We start from the raw sequence: 20,888 nt of genomic DNA, 5'->3' as shown, positions 1-20,888 counted from the left end.
TGCATACAGAGGTGCTTGGTTTAAAAGAGGCAAAAGAGTGCACTATCAGCAAGTTTGCTGGTGACACCAAGCTGGGAGGAGTGGTGACACTGGAAGCTGTGCTGCCATCAGAGACCTGGACAGGCTGGAGAGTTGGGCGGGAAAAATGTAATGAAATAGAACAAGGGCAAGTGTAGAGTCTTGAATCTGGGCAGGAACAACCCCAGGTTCCAGTGTAAGTTGGGGAATGACCTGTTAGAGAGCAGTGTAGGGGAAAGGGACCTGGGGGTCCTGGGGACAGCAGGGTGACCATGAGCCAGCACTGGGCCCTTGTGGCCAGGAAGCCAATGGTACCTGGGGTGGGTTAGAAGGGGGTGGTCAGTAGGTCAGAGAGGTTCTCCTGCCCCTCTGCTCTGCCCTGGGGAGACCACACCTGGAATCTTGTGTCCAGTTGTGGCCCCTCAGTTCCAGCAGGACAGGGAACTGCTGGAGAGAGTCCAGCGCAGCCACCAAGATGCTGAAGGGAGTGGAGCATCTCCCGTGTGAGGAAAGGCTGAGGGAGCTGGGGCTCTGGAGCTGGACAAGAGGAGACTGAGGGGGGACTCATTCCTGGGGATCAAGATGGAAAGGGGGAGTGTCAGGAGGATGGAGCCAGGCTCTTCTGGTGACAACCAGTGACGGGACAAGGGGCAATGGGTGCAAACTGGAACACAGGAGGTTCCACTTAAATTTGAGAAGCAACTTGTTTGGGGTGAGGGTGGCAGAGCCTGGCCCAGGCTGCCCAGGGGGGTTGTGGAGTCTCCTTCTGTGCAGACATTCCAACCCGCCCGGACACCTTCCTGTGTAACCTCATCTGGGTGTTCCTGCTCCATGGGGGGATTGCACTGGATGAGCTTTCCAGGTCCCTTCCCATCCCTGACATTCTGGGATTCTGTGAAAAATGCAGGAGGGGCTTAGAAATTAGTCTGGAAAGGTTTTGAGGAGTGAAACAGGCATGGGAATATAAAGCGATGCAGGAGAAGAAGGCAGAACCTCAACAAAACACCAGGATTTGGCTTAAATTGGGAGAAATCATCCTATGAGAGCAGCGGCAGAGCCAACGAACTCGTGAAAAAGAGCAGCGTCCCTAAATCCACTGTAAATCTGCCTGGTTTGCAGTGTGGTCTTGGGAAACGTGCCTTTCCATCGCTGAAATGCTGCACATCGTTCTGCTGGGCTGGTCCCCTCGTGTCCGTGTCCACATGTGGGAAAAGGTGGCTTGTTGTGGCCCTTGGGTGATGGGGAGTGAAGCGAGGACAGCAGCACATCATAATAGAAACAGCTCTGGAAAACCTGAGCTCTCGCTTAGAAAAACAAAAGGAAATTAATTAAATCAGCCAGCTCACGACTCCAAATTACCCTCCGCGCTTGGGCCGGGTATCGATGCGTTACTGCTCGGTCGATGCCGCTTTGTAAACAACTCACCGTGTATTATGTGGTTTAAAGCCCGTGTTTAGACGACGGTTATTATCTATACAAGCTGAGGAATCATTTCTTAATCGTTCTCCTCCCGTGCGCTTGAGGCGCTGACCCCAACCCATGCGCGAAGCCCTTTGCGGATGCCAAGCCCTCGCTGAGTTTATTCTCCATGCGGATTGATTGCAAGGAGCAATTAGTGGTTTCGCTGGTCCCCAAGGGCTCCGCAGCCGAAAAAACATCCCCCAAGTGACTTCCAGCTCCTTCGGGAGCCCTGGGCTCAGGGGGGATTGCAGACCCGGAAAAGCAGAGGTGAAAAGAGCCGTTAAAAAGCATTTTGTTCATTTTTAGGAAGGTTTTTTGCCTCTTTGACTTGTTGTTCGGGCTTGACTTCCGTGACTAATTAAGCTGATGAGGTAATTTAATGGAATTTCATTCTAATAATTCAATGGAATGGGGGGTGCGCAAGTTGGATGCCCAGCGGCTGCCGCCTCTTCCCGGCTCCCCCGGCCCCCAAAACCAGCATCACCTGGACAAAAGGGTCCAAGTGGGGTTTAAAACCCATCCAGGGGCCTTTTATGTTTTGTGGGTGCCTGAAGAGCAAAGGCTGGTTGTCTTGGCAACGGCTGCGAATAAGGAAAATTGCCGCCAATCTGCCAGAACCATTTTAACAAACGATTTCTTTCTTTTTTCCTTCTCTTTTTTAAATGCTTCCCGTTTCTTGCGCTTAAATGTTGCTCTACAACAAGTCCTGGGGTTTTATTTAGAAACTGCATTAAATAAAGTTCCATCGGAGCCCCTCGCTGCCAGCACAGGCAAATGGGAGGATGGGGAGGAGAAGGCGATGCTGTGGGTACCAATTTTTGGGCATCCCGAGTTTCTCCTGTATCCGCACCATCTCCAGCTCTGAAATATGACCAGGTCTTGTTGCAGGATCACAGTCCACCGGGGCTCGCTGTCCATGAGCAGGATAAGCAGGAATTAGGCTGCAGAAAAACCAAATCTTGCTTGGATTAAACATTTGAGGTGCTTGGAAGAGTGTAAATCATCAATCAGCCTTCTCAAGGGCTCAATGTGCAAGCACTGGGCTCTGCAGCTCTGAGTTTATTTTGTAGCACCAGAAAGCTATGGAAGAAATTACCACCCCAGACCACAGTGGTTAATTAAAATCCGTGATGGTGTCCTCGTTAAAGTAAGCAGAAGATCTGCCGGTGGTGTGTGGTTTGGTCTGGGTCGTGCTTGTCCTCCTCCATTCGATTCCAGGGTTGAATTTGCCACTTGCATCCTAAACGCATGAAAAAACCCAACAAACCAAACAAACCCCTCATTCTGCACGATGCAAAGGCTCTGTCATTCTTGGGCTGTAATTAAGCAAATCAAGCATATGCTTAATTTCAGTGCCTTGCCAAATTAGAGCCTTTCTGCCTGCTCTGGCCCTTGGCAGAGGATCGTTTCTCCTCCGCTGGCACCGTCCTTAGTGGCAGGAACGTCCTTAGCAGAGGAGGTTGCGGACTTGAAGACGTGTTTGAAGCAAACGTGCTGTTATTTGATCGCTGCTGGGACACAGAGCGGGGATGAAGCCAAGGTGTGCGAGGCAGAGGAAGGTTGTCCAGGGTCAAGGAGCATCCTGACCTGGGTTTCTTCCCCTTGCAGGCATTGGATGGCTTCTTCTTCGTCGTGAACCGCGAAGGGAGGATCGTCTTCGCCTCCGAGAACGTGACCAGCTACCTGGGTTATAACCAGGAGGAGCTCATGAACACCAGTGTCTACAGCATCCTGCACGTGGGGGATCACGCCGAGTTCGTCAAGAACTTGTTGCCGAAGTCTCTGGGTAAGAAACCGCCTGAGGTTGGTTTTCTTAATCAGCTGGGGCTTGCAGAGCACTGTAAAAAACACTCTTGTGTCTTCAGTGATGTTGGCCTTAGAGTGGTTTTTATGTATATTATTTATATAGAATCGTTTACATGGGAAAAGACCTTTAAGATCATTGAGTCCAACCATAACCCACCCCTGGCAATGCCCCATGTCCTGAGAACCTCATGTCCGTCTGTCCAGCCCTCCAGGGCTGGTGACTCCAGCACTGCCCTGGGCAGCCTGTTCCAATGCCCCACAGCCCTTTGGGGAAGAAACTGTTCCCCAGATCCAGCCTCCCCTGATCCCTCATCCCCTCCCACCTTGGAAGAAACACAGAAGGGAGATGAGCCTTTCCCAAGTAGCTTGACTTAAAAATACAAGTTTTGCTTAAATTCACACTCATCTTCCTTCTGGGTGAATACAATGATGTCTTTAAAGACCCAAATGTATTGGCACTCATAGGATTGAGCCTGTAGAGGTTCAGGCATTGTTTTTTCCCTATGGTTACCCACTTTCAGGCTGTGTATTTTGCCTTTCCTTGGATGTTACAAGCCTCTTGGCTCTTCTTGGAGAGCAGGTTGCATGAAAACTTGATAATCTGCTGGTGGCAAAATCACAGAATCCCAGAATGTCAGGGACTGGGAGGGCCCTGGAAAGCTCATCCAGTGCAATCCCCCCATGGAGCAGGAACACCCAGATGAGGTTACACAGGAAGGTGTCCAGGCGGGTTGGAATGTCTGCACAGAAGGAGACTCCACAACCCCCCTGGGCAGCCTGGGCCAGGCTCTGCCACCCTCACCCACAACAAGTTGCTTCTCAGATTTAAGTGGAACCTCCTGTGTTCCAGTTTGCACCCATTGCCCCTTGTCCTGTCACTGGTTGTCACCAGAAGAGCCTGGCTCCATCCTCCTGACACTCCCCCTTTCCATCTTGATCCCCAGGAATGAGTCCCCCCTCAGTCTCCTCTTGTCCAGCTCCAGAGCCCCAGCTCCCTCAGCCTTTCCTCCCACGGGAGATGCTCCACTCCCTTCAGCATCTTGGTGGCTGCGCTGGACTCTCTGCAGCAGTTCCCTGTCCTGCTGGAACTGAGGGGCCACAACTGGACACAAGATTCCAGGTGTGGTCTCCCCAGGGCAGAGCAGAGGGGCAGGAGAACCTCTCTGACCTACTGACCACCCCCTTCTAACCCACCCCAGGTACCATTGGCCTTCCTGGCCACAAGGGCCCAGTGCTGGCTCATGGTCACCCTGCTGTCCCCAGGACCCCCAGGTCCCTTTCCCCTACACTGCTCTCTAATAGCTCATTCCCCAACTTACACTGGAACCTGGGGTTGTTCCTGCCCAGATTCAAGACTCTACACTTGCCCTTGTTCTATTTCATTACATTTTTCCCGCCCAGCTCTCCAGCCTGTCCAGGTCTCTGATGGCAGCACAGCTTCCAGTGTCACCACTCCTCCCTGCTTGGTGTCACCAGCAAACTTGCTGACAGTCACTCTATTCACTCATCCAAGTCATTGATGAATATATTGAATAATACCGGCCCCAGCACTGACCCCTGAGGCACTGCACTTTATCCAGGCCTCAGCTGGACTCCACCCCATTGACCACGTGTGTTGAAGATGGATATCCACAAAGATGATATAGAGGGCTAGTGAAATCTTTCAGCTGCTGCCCAGAGGTTTTTGGAAAAGGCAGGTTATAGAAAAAAGGGGATAGATTTGCTGCTCCAGTACTAAAAGGTCTCGCTGCTGCTCCCCATCCCTATGGAGATGTTTAGCTGGACTTACTGGAAAAGTGCCATGAGCATCATTTGGGGGGACGTTCAAGTACAACAGCAAGAGCCAGGAGCCCTCCTGGGCTCTGGAAGTGGCTCAGAGACCCCATGCCTCAGTTTCCCTGCCCGTAAGATGGAGATGATAGGACCTACCTCCTCAGAAAGTCACAGAGGGACATGCACATGGCACAGCTCCTAACAGTCCTTCTTTTTCTCCTCTGTCCCCCAGTCAATGGAGTTCCTTGGCCCCAGGAAGCAACGCGGCGCAACAGCCACACGTTCAGCTGCAGGATGCTGATCCGGCCGCCCGATGAGCCGGGCACCGAGAACCAGGAGGCTCGTCAGCGCTACGAGGTGATGCAGTGCTTCACCGTGTCCCAGCCCAAGTCCTTCAAGGAGGAGGGAGAAGGTAGGAGAAAGTGTCCGCTGCTTGTGAGATGGCATTTGGGCAGGGGGGACAGGAGGGGAGGTGGGATGGGGATCGTAGAATGGTTTGGGTTGAAGGGGCCTTCAAAGCTCATCCAGTGCCAGCCCTGCCGTGAGCAGGGACATCTGCACCAGCTCAGGTTGCTCAGAGCCCCGTCCAGCCTGGCCTGGGATGTCTCCAGGGATGGTTCATCCACCACCTCGCTGGCCAACCTGGGCCAGGCTCTCACCACCCTCAGCACAAACAATTTCCTCCTCATGTCCGGCCTGAATCTCCCTCTTTTAGTTTAAAACCATCACCCCTTGTCCTGTCACAACAGACGCTGCTCAAAAGTCTGTCCCCATCTTTCTTCTCGGCCCCTTTTAAGTCTGGAAAGGCCGCACTAAGATCTCCCCGGAGCTTCTCTTCTCCAGCTGAACACCCCAACTCTCTCACCTGTCCCCAGCAGAGCTGTTCCAGCCTTGGATCATTCCTGGGGCTCCTCTGGCCCCTCTCCAGCAGCTCCACGTGTGTCCTGTGCTGAGGACCCAGAGCTGGACCAGCACTGCAGGGGGGTCTCACCAGAGCGGAGCAGAGAGGCAGAATCCCCCCAAACCTGCTGTTCACGGGGCTGGGGATGCAGTCCAGGACACGGGTGTTTCTGGGCTGCCAGCGCATGTGGCCGGGTCATGGCCAATGTCCCACCCCGGCATCCCAAGTCCTTCTCCTGGGGCTGCTCCCCATCCCTGCATCCCCAGCCTGGACCGACACCGGGGTTGCCCCCACCCAGGTGCAGGACCTTGCACTTGGCCAGACCACAGTGCTGCTCTCACGCTTTTGGGCTGAATCAGTTCCCTGCGGGCAGATATCCGCAGGGATTTGGGACAGTCAGGGTTCCCTTGGCACCGTGGGGGCCGTTGCTTTCCTGCTAGTGCCCTGACAACTCTCCTTTTGGTGTCCCAGCTATTATTTTTCCAGCACATTAGCTGGATTAATCCATTGCGGTTTACACAAGAGATCATGACTGGAAGGAATAAATTATGGTATTTTATGACCAAATCCTTTGCCCGAAGCCGACAGTTGCTGGCTTTTAGTACTGACTTTTATTGTACAATGCTGCCAGATCTGAGAAGCCTTTACAATTAATTTCTCCAAGCGCTGGAAACCTCTTTTCCAGCAAATTTTATAGAGTTTAGACAGAGCCTATTTGCTTTGAAGGGCTCAGGGTAAACTCTGCCAGGGCAGGATGTGGCAATCAAGCCCAGCAGTGGTATTTAAATTAAAATTTTAAATTGCAAGTGGTGGCTGTAGTGTCTGATTTTCATATTCTTGGTCCCTTCTCCTACTTTGGCAGATTTCCAGTCGTGTCTGATATGCATTGCGAGACGATTACCTCGACCGGCAGCCGTCGCCCCTTCCGAATCCTTCGTGACCAAGCAAGACACCACAGGTAACATCCCAGTGATGCCGGGGGGTCCTGGCTCCAGAGGATTTGTTGTCTTGGGGTGGGGATGGGTCAGTGGTGCAGGAACCCAGAGCATGAGCATGGTCCTGTCCTTTGCAAACGGACCGATGGAGGTGACACCTCAACTGGAGACACCTCAACCAATCCAGGAACACCAGAGCCATGTCCTGCACCCAACCCCTCTCTGCTCCCTTGGGTTTCAGGGTCTGTCGAGGTAGCTGGTTGGTGGGAATGAAACAATTGTCACCCTATAATCATGGAATCACAGGATGGTTTGGGTTGAAGGGACCACCAAAGCGCATCAGGTGCCAGCCCTGCCATGAGCAGGGACATCTGCACCAGCTCAGGTTGCTCAGAGCCCCATCCAGCCTGGCCTGGGATGTCTCCAGGGATGGTTCATCCACCACCTCTCTGGCCAACCTGGGCCAGGCTCTCACTACCCTCAAGGGTAATAATTTCCTCCTCATGTCTAACCTTGGTCTCCCTGAACATTTCAGATCCGGTTTGCTCTCATTCAAATATTGCGTTGTGATGGCCACTCTGGTGACCATCTTTTTGGTGGGTAATCATCTGGACTTCCCTGCAGCCTGAAGATCCTCAGTGAATGTTTTCTCTGCCCACGGCTCCCTGCCCGTGGCTGTAAAATAGCTGGCAAAGCTACCTGGGGTTTCATTTCCAACCATGTTATAGTTGGACTCAATGATCCTGAGGGTCTCTTCCAACTCAAATGATTCTAGGATTCTATTTTGAGGGAAAAGCAGGCGGCAGGTCCTGCTTGGAGGATCTCCTTGGTGTGGGCAGGGTGGCTGGAGGGTGTCCCACCAGGTGAGGGGTGTGAATCTGGGGACCCAAGATCTGGGATAATGAGGGTCCCTTCACAATTAAGTTCTTCTTGTTGGGTTTTGTGTCTGCTTTGACTGGCCAAGGTGTGCGTAGAGGTCAGCGCAGGATCCAGAGCAAACTCCTTGAACCTCCACCTCCTTCTGGAGGACATCCTGGTGTCCTCCTGCACCTGCTGCCTGTCACCAAATAGGACCTGGCTTCATTTTCCACATTGACAGACCTATTTCTGTTGATGGACTCCTCATGCTGTGCCTGAGTAATGTGTCTTCTCTCTCCCTGCCCAGGTAAAATCATCTCCATCGACACCAGTTCCCTGCGAGCCGCCGGCAGGACGGGCTGGGAGGATTTGGTGCGAAAATGCATCTACGCTTTCTTCCAGCCGCAGGGCAGAGAGCCGTCCTACGCCAAACAGCTGTTTCAAGAAGGTAACGGCTCCTCTTCCCGCCGGAGCGTGGTCCTCCTTGTCGGATAAACCCTTTCTGCAAAAATGGATGCTGCGATAATAATCACAAAGCGCCAAGGGGAGAGGAGAAAGGGCTGAGTAACACTGGAGGGGCTCCTCTCGCCTTTCAGGAAATACAGAATTGAGACAAATATGAGCTAAATATGATTTTACATTTCTTTTCTCATGCCATCTGCAAATGCCATCCCTGGTGTTTAAGCAGAAGCAGCAGCATCTCTTTTGTGAGCATCTTTGCTCTGTTAGCTCTTTGATGAGCATCTTTGCTCTGTTGATGAGGATTCTCAGGACAGGGAGGTGGGAAAGGCAGGAGCAGGAGGTCGCTGAGCCTCCGAAGAGCTGGAACTCTGCCGGGGTTACATCCTGCTGCACCTCCCCAGCCGGGCTGGGCTTCACCAGCTTGGACATTCTACACTGGTGTGGCCCCTTCAGAAACTCTGAGCACTCAAGGATGGCACTGGGTGCGTTTAGATTTGGAATTTGGAGCTGGAGAAGCAGCTGGGAGGATTTTGGTGCCACTGTGGTTATTCATAACCCTCTTATTTTCTGCGTCTCTGGGGTTGGCACACATGCAGCATGTGCTTTTGTTTGCTGGGAAGGTGATTGTGCCAGGCAGGTTCTCCCTCTTCTCCGCTCCCTCCATCCTCTTCTTGGTACTTTTAGGGTGTTGTGGGTTCTGCCTTGAGCTTCTAAGGGGGAATCAATGTGTTTCTGGTTGTCTCCTTCAGTGATGACACGCGGCACGGCCTTCAGCCCCTCGTACCGATTCACCCTGAGCGACGGGACGGTGCTCAGTGCCCACACCAAGTGTAAGCTCTGCTACCCCACCAGCCCGGAGATGCAGCCCTTCATCATGGGCATCCACATCATCGACAGGTACGTCCCCACCCCACCGCTCCAGAGCTGTGTCAGTGTGATCCAGGAATCAAAGTGTCCCTTCGGATGAGAGGAAACGGCCTCAAGTTGCGCCAGGGGAGGTTGAGGTTGGATGTGGGAACAATTTCTTCCCCAAAGGGCTGTGGGGCATTGGAACAGGCTGCCCAGGGCAGTGCTGGAGTCACCATCCCTGGAGGGTTGGACAGACGGACATGAGGTTCTCAGGACATGGGGCAGTGCCAGGGGTGGGTTATGGTTGGACTCGATGATCTTGAGGGTCTTTTCCAACCAAAACGATTCTGTGATTCCCTACAGCAAAAGGAGGACCCACGAGTGGTCTGTGATACTGGTTTGGAGGTGTGATCCCCATGAGGAATCTGAGGCTGAAAGCCAAAGCTCTGTTGCTCTTGATTATTCTTATTTCTCAAAGAGGTGGCCCCAGGAGTTCAGGTCGAGGTTTATAGACGTGCTTCAGATTTCTGCCTTGCCCTGGAGAACTTCAAATATTTGGGGAGGGAGAGGCTCTGACAAACTGGCAGGACAGGGAGAGGTGAGGCTGTGGACCTGGGCTGTGCTGCAGAAACACGAGGGGGCTGGAGGAGGAGAATGCTGCAGAGCATGGTCTTCCTCCAGCCCTGGGTGTGCGATAGACCCAGCAGAGTCTATGGAGTCAGAGACCCAGCCTTTGGGGTTTAGCCGGGGAGCAGCTGTGATCATGAGCAGCCTCACGTTTCTGAGGAGATGCTAAAGCTGCTGTACCCCATCCATGGGGCTGCAATGCATCCTGAAGGGCTGGTGGAGATGGGAAGGATGAGACCACCAGGGCTTGTGACCTGCTGCTCTCCAGCCTTCAGAGCTCTGCAGCATGGCCAGACTTAAAGAAATTTTTCACACTGAGGGTGGTGAGAGCCTGGCCCAGGTTGGGCAGAGAGGTGGTGGATGAACCATCCCTGGAGACATCCCAGGCCAGGCTGGACGGGGCTCTGAGCAACCTGAGCTGGTGAAGGTGTCCCTGCTCATGGCAGGGGTGGCACTGAATGCACTTTGGTGGTCCCTTCAACCCAAACCATCCTGTGATTCTATGGACAGGGGGGCAGGAGCTGCCTGAGTGACACTGAAGGTTTTTCAAAGCATCTTGTGACGTTTCCTCTCCTTCTCCTCTCCCACAGGGATCACGGCATGCTCTCACCCCAGGAGAACACTAACTCCGCCATGGCCCTTCCCCGGGTCAGCCCCTCGCTGAACCCCAGCATCTCCCCAGGCCAAGGCATGGCCCTGCCGCCCTCCATCCCCCCCTCCAACGGCAGCATGTTGGCCACCAACGTCAACCAGCAGCCAGGCGCCGGCCTCCACAACAACAGCAACTCCAGCACCAGCCAAACCAACTTCGGATGTTCACCTGGGAACCAGATGGGAGCCAACGTTGCCTTAAGCCAGGGACAAGCTGGTCCCCAGAACAGTAACCACACGCTGAACCTCAACAGCTCCCCCATGAACAGTCCGGGGATCACCCCACCGCAGTTCATGTCCCCGAGGCATCGGGTCAGCCCGGGGCTGGTGCCCAGACCCCGCGTGCCCGGCAATCCCTTCTCGCCCACCATGCCCACCATGCACTCTCCCGTGGGCATGGCCAACAGCGGCAGCGGGGCCGGCGGTGCCACCGGCGCCGCCAGATCCTTTCCCGGCGCCCCCATGAACTCCATGCAGGGCTTGGCCGAAGGTCCCAGCACCCCGGTGGGCTACTCCACACCACCCCCTGTGCTGAGACAGCTCAGCTCGCAGAGCTCGCCCGGCCGCCTCGCCATGCAGCCCATGAAAGCCGAGTCCAAGGACAGCAAGGAGATCGCCTCCATCCTCAGTGAGATGATCCAGTCGGATGGCGGGGCGGGGGACAGCAAACCGCTGGATTCGGGCATGCTGCATGCCAATGACAGGCTCTCAGAAGGGGACAACAAGTGCTCCCAAGCCACCAGCCACAAGCTGGTCCAGCTTCTGGCCAGCACGGCGGAGCAGCAGCTTCGACACGCTGACGCAGACACGAGTTGCAAAGATTCGTTGGCCTGTGCGGGCACCGGTGGCACCTTGGCCTCTGGAAACCCTCCCAGCAGCACCTGCCCTTCCTCCCACAGCTCCCTGACCGAGCGGCACAAGATCTTGCACAGACTCCTTCAGGAGGGCAGCCCTTCGGACATCACCACCCTGGCCATGGAGCACGAGAAGAAGGAGAGCACGCCGAACCCCACCACCACCCCCGCAGCTCCCAGCCAGCTGCCGGGAGCCTCGGACATCAAACTGGAGCCGGACACGCTGAAGAAAAAAGACGCCAAGGATCATCAGCTCCTAAGGTATCTGCTGGACAAGGACGAAAAGGAACTTGCTGCAGCCCCGGCACTGAGCCTGGACGACGTGAAGGTGAAGGTGGAGAAGACGGAGCAGATGGAGCCCTGTAACACGGCCCCGGTGCCACTCGCCAAACCTCCTGCCACGGAGGAGGTCAAGCTGGAGACGCAGGGCCAGGTGAGTGCACCCATCCATGTCTGAGCTGGTGGGATGCTCCTGACAAGTTGGGTTTTGGGGGCAGGTTCTTCCAAATCTGCTGCTGTGGGCTCTCCACAGCAAGGTGGTGGGGCTGGGAGAAGTGTGGGGAGATGTTGTGTGGCTGCCACAACTTTGTGTGTTGGTGCCACCTCCTCCAGTGCTGGTGCCACCTTCCCCAGCACTGGTGCCACCTCCTCCAGTGCTGGTGCCACCTTCCCCAGCACTGGTGCCACCTTCTCCAGCACTGGTGCCACCTTCCCCAGCACTGGTGCCACCTCCTCCAGTGCTGGTGCCACCTTCCCCAGCACTGGTGCCACCTTCTCCAGCGCTGGTGCCACCTTCTCCAGCGCTGGTGCCACCTTCCCCAGCACTGGTGCCACCTTCTCCAGCACTGGTGCCACCTTCCCCAGCACTGGTGCCACCTTCCCCAGCGCTGGTGCCACCTTCCCCAGCACTGGTGCCACCTTCTCCAGTGCTGGTGCCACCTTCCCCAGCACTGATGCCACCTTCCCCAGCACTGGTGCCACCTTCTCCAGCACTGGTGTCACCTTCCCCAGCACTGGTGCCACCTTCCCCAGCGCTGGTGCCACCTTCTCCAGCGCTGGTGCCACCTTCTCCAGCACTGGTGCCACCTTCCCCACCGCTGGTGCCACCTTCTCCAGCACTGGTGCCACCTTCTCCAGTGCTGGTGCCACCTTCCCCAGCACTGGTGCCACCTTCCCCAGCACTGGTGCCACCTCCTCCAGTGCTGGTGCCACCTTCTCCAGCACTGGTGCCACCTTCTCCAGCGCTGGTGCCACCTTCCCCAGCACTGGTGCCACCTTCTCCAGCGCTGGTGCCACCTTCCCCAGCACTGGTGCCACCTTCTCCAGCACTGGTGCCACCTTCTCCAGCACTGGTGCCACCTTCTCCAGCGCTGGTGCCACCTTCTCCAGCACTGGTGCCACCTTCCCCACCGCTGGTGCCACCTTCTCCAGCACTAATGCCACCTTCTCCAGTGCTGGTGCCACCTTCCCCAGCACTGGTGCCACCCTCTCCAGTGCTGGTGCCACCTCCTCCAGTATTAGTGCCACCTCCTCCAGTGCTGGTGCCACCTCCTCCAGCACTGGTGCCACCTCCTCCAGCACTGCTGTCCCCTCTTGTCCAGATGCTTGATGTTTTGGTAGCTCAGACCTTCAAGGTGATGTTGGGAAGGGAAGGAGCATTAGGGAAGTGTACAAAACTGCGAAAGAAACACGGCACATCACTGCAGGAGGTGGTTTGAGTGCGGAGAAGACCACATGCATGTTGCCATGCAAAAAGGTTCTTAATTCTGCATCTCTGGGCACATTCAGGCCTCGTGTCCCAGGGAATTTTCAATCCCTTGCCCTCTTGTTGGCTGCGATTAGCAATTATACGGGCCTTTTAGTTCTCCTAAAAGTATTATTAAATTGAATAATCCAGTGACAGATCTCTGCAATAGAGGTTTGGGGGTATAAATATTCATTACACGCCGCTATGAATAGAAGAGATTTCTTATTTTTGAAAGCCAGGGGAGATGGTAACACGGATAAGGCTGCTTAATCCTTTTTAAGCAAAGAGAAGAGAGCGGCTGACATGAAGAGCGGGGCTGATCGCCGCTTACGGACTGCGGCAAATACGGCTTTGGAGATCGGGGATGAATAACGGAGCTGGGAGAGCCTGGGGTGACAAACACACAATAAGTCTCTTAATAAGGTTAAGGGCTCAGTTGGCTTGGGAGCTGCAGTCGGTTATTCTATAGGCGAGTGGGAATCGCACTCGTTATCTCTTTCTGTAAAGTACTTTCCTGGTGTCATGGGCTGGATGGTGTGACCTCCCCGTCACCTCCCATGTGAGATCTGTCATCATGGGGAGCGGCTGAGGGACCTGGGGGTTCAGCTGGAGAACAGGAGCTGAGGGGAGACCTTCTGATCTCTGAACTGCCTGAAAGGAGCTTGGAGCCAGGGGGGTCGGGCTCTGCTCCCCAGGAACAAGCGCCAGGAGCAGAGGAAACGGCCTCAAGTTGCGCCGGGGAGGTTGAGGTTGGATGTGGGAACAATTTCTTCCCCAAAGGGCTGTGGGGCATTGGAACAGGCTGCCCAGGGCAGTGCTGGAGTCACCAGCCCTGGAGGGCTGGACAGACGGACATGAGGTTCTCAAGACATGGGGCAGTGCCAGGAGGGAGGAACGGTTGGACTTGATGATCTTGAGGGTCTTTTCCAACAAAAATGATTCTGTGATTTTATGATCTGGATTAACATAAATTGCCCCTGGATGAGGAAAACTCAAGGTAAAACTTTCTTATTTTGGGAGGCACGTTGGAGCTTGCTGGTGCGGAGTGAACATGCCCATAGAGCTGGGTACCCACCCTGATGCTCCTGCAGAAGGAGCACCCTGTGGGGATTCAGGCCGGACATGATGCAGAAATTGTTTGAGCTGAGGGTGGTGAGAGCCTGGCCCAGGTTGGGCAGAGAGGTGGTAGATGAACCATCCCTGGAGACATCCCAGGCCAGGCTGGACGGGGCTCTGAGCACCCTGAGCTGGTGCAGATGTCCCTGCTCATGGCAGGGGTGGCACCGGGGGAGCTTTAACTGTCCCTTCCCACCCAAACCATCCTGTGATTCTGTGATTTGCTGAGCATCAGTGCTGCTTCCAGGTCCTCCATCCTCCAGAGAGGCCAGAAAGCCCTATTAATTTAACGAGGCTGTGTGAGCTAATTGTGCTGTGCCCGCACACAGGCGCGTGGAGCTGGGCCGGCTCCAGCCTGGCCGTGTTCATCAGCCCCTCTCCTGCGCTGCTGGCAGCAGCTGAGCATTTTTAGGCTCCTCCGTGGCTTTTCAGTTCCAAATATCCCTCCCCCGGCAGCTGGAGAGCATCAGGATTATTTGCTGGAACGTACCGAGCGCTTCCAAAGAGTTAAGAAAAGAGCCTGGAGAGGGTTTTGCGGAGTCTTAAAATGGCTTTTCTGAGGAGCGAACAAGCCTTTGCTGCTCAGCAGCTCAGGACCAAGTTTCATTTCCACGTGTTTTCTGTTAGAGGCTCCTCTGGTGGGGAGGGGGAGCTGCCGTTTCTAATAAAATCTTGCTAGATTTTTGTTTTCTTATTTTAAGTATCAAAATATCAATTAGGAGCGACACGAGTTGTGGGGTGAGCTCATCAGCCTCGAAGGAATTATTTTCTTCCTGGATTTATCATATGGAATTAACCCAGGTTTGCTCAGAGCCACCTGTTAGTGGGCTGAGAACAAAACATATTTAGGTAAGGCTAGAAAAGAGCTAATAGGAATTGCAGGAGTTAAAAAAATGAAAGGAAGACTTGAATGATCTGAAGTTTGCAATAAAATCATGGGATTATTTAATTTGTGCAAGGATTTTGTTGCCCAAGGCGCTCGGGAGGAGAATTATCTCCATCCACGGGCAGGTCCGGCCAGGGATGAAGGTTTGGGTGAGCGTCTCCATCCTCGTCCCCGAGCTGATTTCACTCGTGGGGCTTCCCATGAGCCGGCTGGGCGAGGGGTGGAAGGCGGAGGTGTTGTCCCTTGATTTGCCTTTGGGTTGTTCCTGATTTTGGAACCTTGTTTGTCCCGGGAGCTGAAGGTTTGGGGAAGAAGCTGCCCAGGAATATTCAGCCACCCTGTGTCTCCATAGAATCATAGAACCATTTCGGTTAGAAAAGACCCTGAGGATCACCAAGTCAAACCAGAACCCAACTCTAGCACTAACCCATGTCCTGAGAACCTCATGTCCGTCTGTCCAGCCCTCCAGGGATGGTGACTCCAGCACTGCCCTGGGCAGCCTGTTCCAATGCCCCACAGCCCTTTGGGGAAGAAATTGTTCCCCACATCCAACCTCAACCTCCCCTGGCGCAACTTGAGGCCGTTTCTGCTCATCCTATCAACCTCTCCATCCTCCGACCTCTTCACAAACCCAACAAGCAATGAAAGAGCTTCACTGCTCCCATTTTAACTCCACTTAATGTCCATTTTGGGTGCCTGCAGCTGCCTCTGTGCCCTCCTTCTCCCTCTGCCTCCAAAATAACCTCCTGTAGGAAGAAATGAACTTGAGGAGATGTATTTCTGCTGTATCGTGGATGTCTCCCCTTTGCTTCGGTTCTCTTTGCTTTGCAAACTTGAGCTTTAAAGGAATTCTGCTTGGTGGAGAAATTACACTATTTGGAAGAGTTTTCTTAGCTCAAGCCCATTTATCTCAGCCCCTTTCATCCCAACCTGCTGCTTTACAGCACCGCGTTTTCAGCCACCGGTACAAATCCCTTTCCCAGGAGCTTTCCCATTTATTCAGGTCCCTGGCTATAATATCTACGTTTCCACTCGTAGCGCTGACAAAGGCTGGAAAAGCTGGATGATATTTTGATCCGCCGCTGAGGGGAATCACACACCCCAGACCAGCGTTGGTTTCGGACACTCATTCCAAAAAGACACTTCTATTTCTTAGGAAAGACCAATTCTTTAGTATTATCATTTCCGCGTAAGCGTATGTATATTCACAAAGCAAATTATCTCTCGTTTTAAACAGCTGGAGGTTGTGCATACCATTAATAACTATGCTAATTGCAGCACATAAGCATCTCGAAGCTGCCGCTGAGGACCAGGCTCCAGGGTGGGGACCCATGTACAGGGGGGACAGTCCTTGTCCCCCCAGGGTCTGCGTGTGGCCAGGCAGGGGCACGGGGCTGGTTCTCTGTCCATGCGAGATGCGAAGGGCTGGGGGAGCAGCACTGGGGGCTACGTGGATGCGAAAGCAGCGCTTGGTCTCGCGTTTGGGCTCAATCACCCACCCGTGATTCATCTTTTCTTTCCTTCTGTAGTTTGCTGCCGAACTGGAGCAGCTGGACCAGCTGCTGCCCTCGCTGGAGAAGGCGGCGCAGCTGCCCGGCTTGTGCGGAGCGGACAGGAACGAGAGTGGCGTGGCCGTCAAACCGGAGATGCTGGCGGCCCCCCTGCCGCCCAGCGCCGCCGCCAGAGCCCCCGCGGGACTCAACCGTACGTGTCCATCCGCGGGGAACGCCGGGGATCGTCCCCAAAGCGGGTCCCTGCCGGGGTGGGAGGGGAGGGTCTCCTATATCACCGGCTCTGCTGGCGCAGCACCAGCCTGGGTCTGGCCACAGTGATCATAGAATCGTTTTGGTTGGAAAAGACCCTCAAGATCATCGAGTCCAACCATAACCCAGCCCTGGCACTGCCCCATGTCCTGAGAACCTCATGTCCGTCTGTCCAAGCCTCCAGGGCTGGTGACTCCAGCACTGCCCTGGGCAGCCTGTTCCAATGCCCCACAGCCCTTTGGGGAAGAAATTGTTCCCACATGCAACCTCAACCTCCCCTGGGGCAATTGAGGCTATTGCCTCTGCATTGAGCCCAGAGGGGTTGGGGAGCCGTGCTGTGCCTCCCCACTTTGGGGACACATCAGGGAGGTGACAAAGAGCTGTCAGGCCCATCTCTGTAGCCATGAACCAATTCAGCCATCACCTCTGAGCTGAATCCATCACAAGGTTTCTCGCTCAAGCCTCACAGTTCCTCACCAAGGAGACACTTGTCCCAGGGCTGACATAGTTGGCCCCTTCAGCAGCAGGGACACTCGTCATGCCATGACATAATTAAAAGCGGGGCTGATTGCCTTCGGAGCAAGAGTAATCCCACATCCAAATTAGAGTGGGGAGGGAGGCGAGCATGGTTGAAATGCCAGCTGTGGCTCTCCTGGGTTACAGGGTCCAAAATAGCAATTACCACCCAGGAGATCCACCACGAGCCTTGCTGAAGGTGCTGCCCTTGGGTTTCACTCATGTGGGGGCAGTAACGTGCCCCTGAGCTGCTCCCCAAGGGTTTAGAGGCGCTGCTGGCTGGGAGAGAGGTGGCCAACAGCTGTGGCCCGTGGCCACCAGTTTGCAAAGCTGCCTCTTCCATTTGTTTTTCAGTTCAACTGGAGCATTTGAGACGTGCTCCCTGATGGCAAACTGCAGCTGAGCCTGCAAAAAACCCTATCTAAACAAAAAGGAGAATAATGCCAGGCCTAATGACATGTCTTTCATTGATTTAAAGCCAGCAGGTGAGAGCTGCCCATGCGGGAAGCAGCGCTGCTGATCATCCCCTCGAGCTGCCAGGTTACGGGGGACATGGCTCCTGCGCTGGGGTCACCCCGGAGGGAGCAGAGCCTGCTTGATGCGGCCTTTCATCCACCCAGCTGATTAATTCTTCTGCCCAGCTGACTATTTTAAGCTGCAGCTACTGGGTTGTGGGTGCCAGGCCAGCTTCTGGATCCCTTCACCCTCCACACAACAAGCAGGAGCTACAGTGCTGCCTGGGGGCTGTTGTCACCGTCACCTGTTGCACACGATGCTGCCCCAGGGTGGCTGCGGGTGACCGAGCCACAGGTGGGACCGAGCTCTCAGCTTCAGGCGAGGTGACATCCCACCACCACCCGCTTCTTGCCCTCCAAGCTTCCCGACACCAGCTCCCCTCCCCAATCCGCCGAGCGCCGGTGATCTCGCAACGAGCCCTGGGGAGACATCTGACTTGTGCTTTTTCTTTCCTCTTTTTTCTTTTTTGAAATAATGGAATGAACCTGCAGCGATGAGCAGCGTGCAGGGCGTGCAGGCCGGTCGGACGCCCTTTGAGTTCTGCGACCCCCTGGAGCCAGCGCAGCTGAGGCCGGTTCCTTGTCCCACCAGCAATGGCAGCAGCCCGCACGCCCGCGGGCCGGCCCAGCAGGGCAGGGGCACGGTCACGGCTCCCAACCCCTTCCCACCCGACACAGGTACGTACGTGGGCACCCGCTCCTCGCCACCTTCTCCGGGTTACACTGAGGCTTTCCAGGGAGTCCCACAGGTGAAAAGAGTTGGCAAAGTGGAGCTCGACCATCCCTGTTCACCAGCAGCGAGTTCCCAAGCTGTGCTTATCCACAGAATTAGAGAACTATAGAATCATTTTGGTTGGAAAAGACCCTCAAGGTCATCCAGTCCAACTGTTACCCCAACCCCAGCATGGCCCCATGTCCTGAGAACCTCATGTCCGTCTGTCCAGCCCTCCAGGGCTGGTGACTCCAGCACTGCCCTGGGCAGCCTGTTCCAACGCCCCACAGCCCTTTGGGGAAGAAATTGTTCCCACATCCAACCTCAACCTCCCCTGGGCAACTTGAGGCCGTTTCCTCTGCTCCTGGCGCTTGTTCCTGGGGAGCAGAGCCCGACCCCCCTGGCTCCAAGCTCCTTTCAGGCAGTTCAGAGATCAGAAGGTCTCCCCTTAGCTCCTGTTCTCCAGCTGAACCCCCAGGTCCCTCAGCCGCTCCATCACACTTGTGCTCCAGCCCCTCACCAGCTCCGTTCCCTTCTCTCCACTCGCTCCAGCACCTCAAGGGTTTTCTTAGTGTGAGGGGCCCAGAACTGCCCCAGGATTGGAGGTCTGGTTGCCTCAAATAGGGCCACCCACACCCTGGTAAATGATGCTCTGCCTGCGACAGTCCACCATCTTCAGCATCAATGAGCCTGGAGACTGTTTTGGGGCAAGACAAGGAAGGATTGGGGACAAGCTGCACCGTGACTGTGCCACGAGCTGCCACTGGCACCGCCGGTATCTGCCTGTTGCCGAGCAACCTTATGGCTTTTTTTAAGAGATGTTGAGAAATGGAGGAGTGCTCGGCAGGAGCTGCCGTGCCAGAGCGTGCGCTGGGATGCTGAGCATCCTTGAGCTGGACCTTCCTCCCCTCCGGGATCTTATTTTCTGGTTTTTAAAACCAACCCCACGCTCCGGGTGGCACGTGAAGCCGGTGGCTCCTTGTGACAACAGTGAAGACACCGGGCACTGGGCAACCACAGGCATTTTCAAGCAAATAACATATTTTATTGGGAAAAGAATCAGCACAGCTGAGCTTGGTTAGAAGAAGAGAGATTTTCACCTTCAGCAACTGCCTCCATCAATATTTCTGTTAGAAACTCGGGGTTTTTGGCAAAGGGGCGGCCACCGATGGCACATCCCAATGTGGCATCATCACCACCCTGGCCAGAAATGTGCTGACCCCTCCGGTTCCCACCTCCCTGGATCTCCACAGGCTGCATCACCCGAGGTGCCGTTTGATCTTCGGTCCCGATTCCTTTTGCAAATGGGATGACGTAAAGTCTCCAGCCCCATAAATCTCTGGCCGGCGCTTGGGCTCCAAGTTCTGCTACAACTTAATTTAATTGCGTTGGCTCTTTTCCCCGTGCAAATTAACTTTCCTCCAGAAGAGAGGCAGGAGATGCTAACGGGTGTGGGCTTTGGGTTTTAAGCTAAAATCTTCAGTAGTAACAATTTGCTTTCAAGAAGAAACCCTCTAACTTGACTAAATTTTGAAACTCTTGCTAGAAATGTGCTGAAAAGGGAAACTTTTTAATAGCGTTTGCATATAGAGAGCATACAGGGTCATGCATATCTGCTGCGTGTGCTTTACCTGCCTAGATTTTCACCCAGAATTTCATGCTTATAATTAATGGTTGGGAAACCACACCTGCTATCTGTAACTTTGGGTTGGAAAGAGCTGGGAGTGGTGAATCTTGGTGTCCCTTTCGGGGATGTTTTAGGACACCGCTGGCATCCCGTTGCTCTGAGCTTGCCCGCTGACCCCAGCAGCACTAATATTTCCTCCCCTTGTCCCGCTTTTGCCCCCTAGGGATGCCGGAGCTGGAGATGGGGGTGCCGGATCACCAGTTTGGACAGCCGGGAATGGGGGAGCAGATGCCCTGGCCGGATAACGGCATGGCAGCCATGAACCGGGGCGCCATGGGTAAACCCGAAGAGTAAGTACGGCGGGGCTGGCGCCTTCCCCACCTCTGCCGGGAGAACATCGCGGTGTCCTGGCAAGACCTGCCTGGGTCACCTCTCTTAGGGACAAACGTACAAGTAGATGAGGGACGTGGGTTGAGAGGAGACACCCGAGGGATGTGAGGACATGAATAATCCACAAATCCATGGTCTTGCTGAGGATACTCCAAGCGCTGTCCCTTGCCAATATTTGGGTTGTTGTTGTCCAGAATCCCCTCTCGCCGGGGCAGCGGTGGGATCTAGAGAATCACAGGACGGTTTTGTGTTTTCACGCGATTACAGCTTTTCGCAGTCCCCGCGTGTTTGGCTTCACCTAAAACGATCACAGCTCTAATCGAATAACCCCCTCTGGTCCTCTAACCACCTTTTTTGGGTCCATGCCCCATGGAACAGCCAAGGTGTGATGATCTGCCCAAGGAACAACGTCACTCCTTGG

The 20,888-nt window shown here is 54.7% G+C and overlaps 1 protein-coding gene across 8 annotated transcripts in view; it reads left to right on the top strand.

The window, feature by feature from the left end:
• Positions 1-20,888, top strand: part of NCOA1 (nuclear receptor coactivator 1) — a 189,314-nt gene that overhangs the window by 151,120 nt on the left and 17,306 nt on the right. For all 8 annotated transcript variants that reach the window (XM_065055538.1, XM_065055534.1, XM_065055540.1 and 5 more), the window contains 9 exons: positions 3,088-3,265; positions 5,291-5,470; positions 6,822-6,917; positions 8,060-8,200; positions 8,964-9,111; positions 10,281-11,628; positions 16,474-16,648; positions 18,231-18,416; positions 20,301-20,427. In XM_065055538.1, the coding sequence (XP_064911610.1) occupies positions 3,088-3,265; positions 5,291-5,470; positions 6,822-6,917; positions 8,060-8,200; positions 8,964-9,111; positions 10,281-11,628; positions 16,474-16,648; positions 18,231-18,416; positions 20,301-20,427 (2,579 nt within the window). The remainder of the gene's footprint in view (positions 1-3,087; positions 3,266-5,290; positions 5,471-6,821; positions 6,918-8,059; positions 8,201-8,963; positions 9,112-10,280; positions 11,629-16,473; positions 16,649-18,230; positions 18,417-20,300; positions 20,428-20,888) is intronic.

Source organism: Columba livia, chromosome 3 (assembly GCF_036013475.1).
Source record: "Columba livia isolate bColLiv1 breed racing homer chromosome 3, bColLiv1.pat.W.v2, whole genome shotgun sequence".
In the NCBI taxonomy this organism is placed as follows: Eukaryota; Metazoa; Chordata; class Aves; order Columbiformes; family Columbidae; genus Columba; species Columba livia.
The sequence above is the reverse complement of the archived record's forward strand: the minus strand, read 5'-3'. Positions and strand labels throughout refer to the sequence as shown.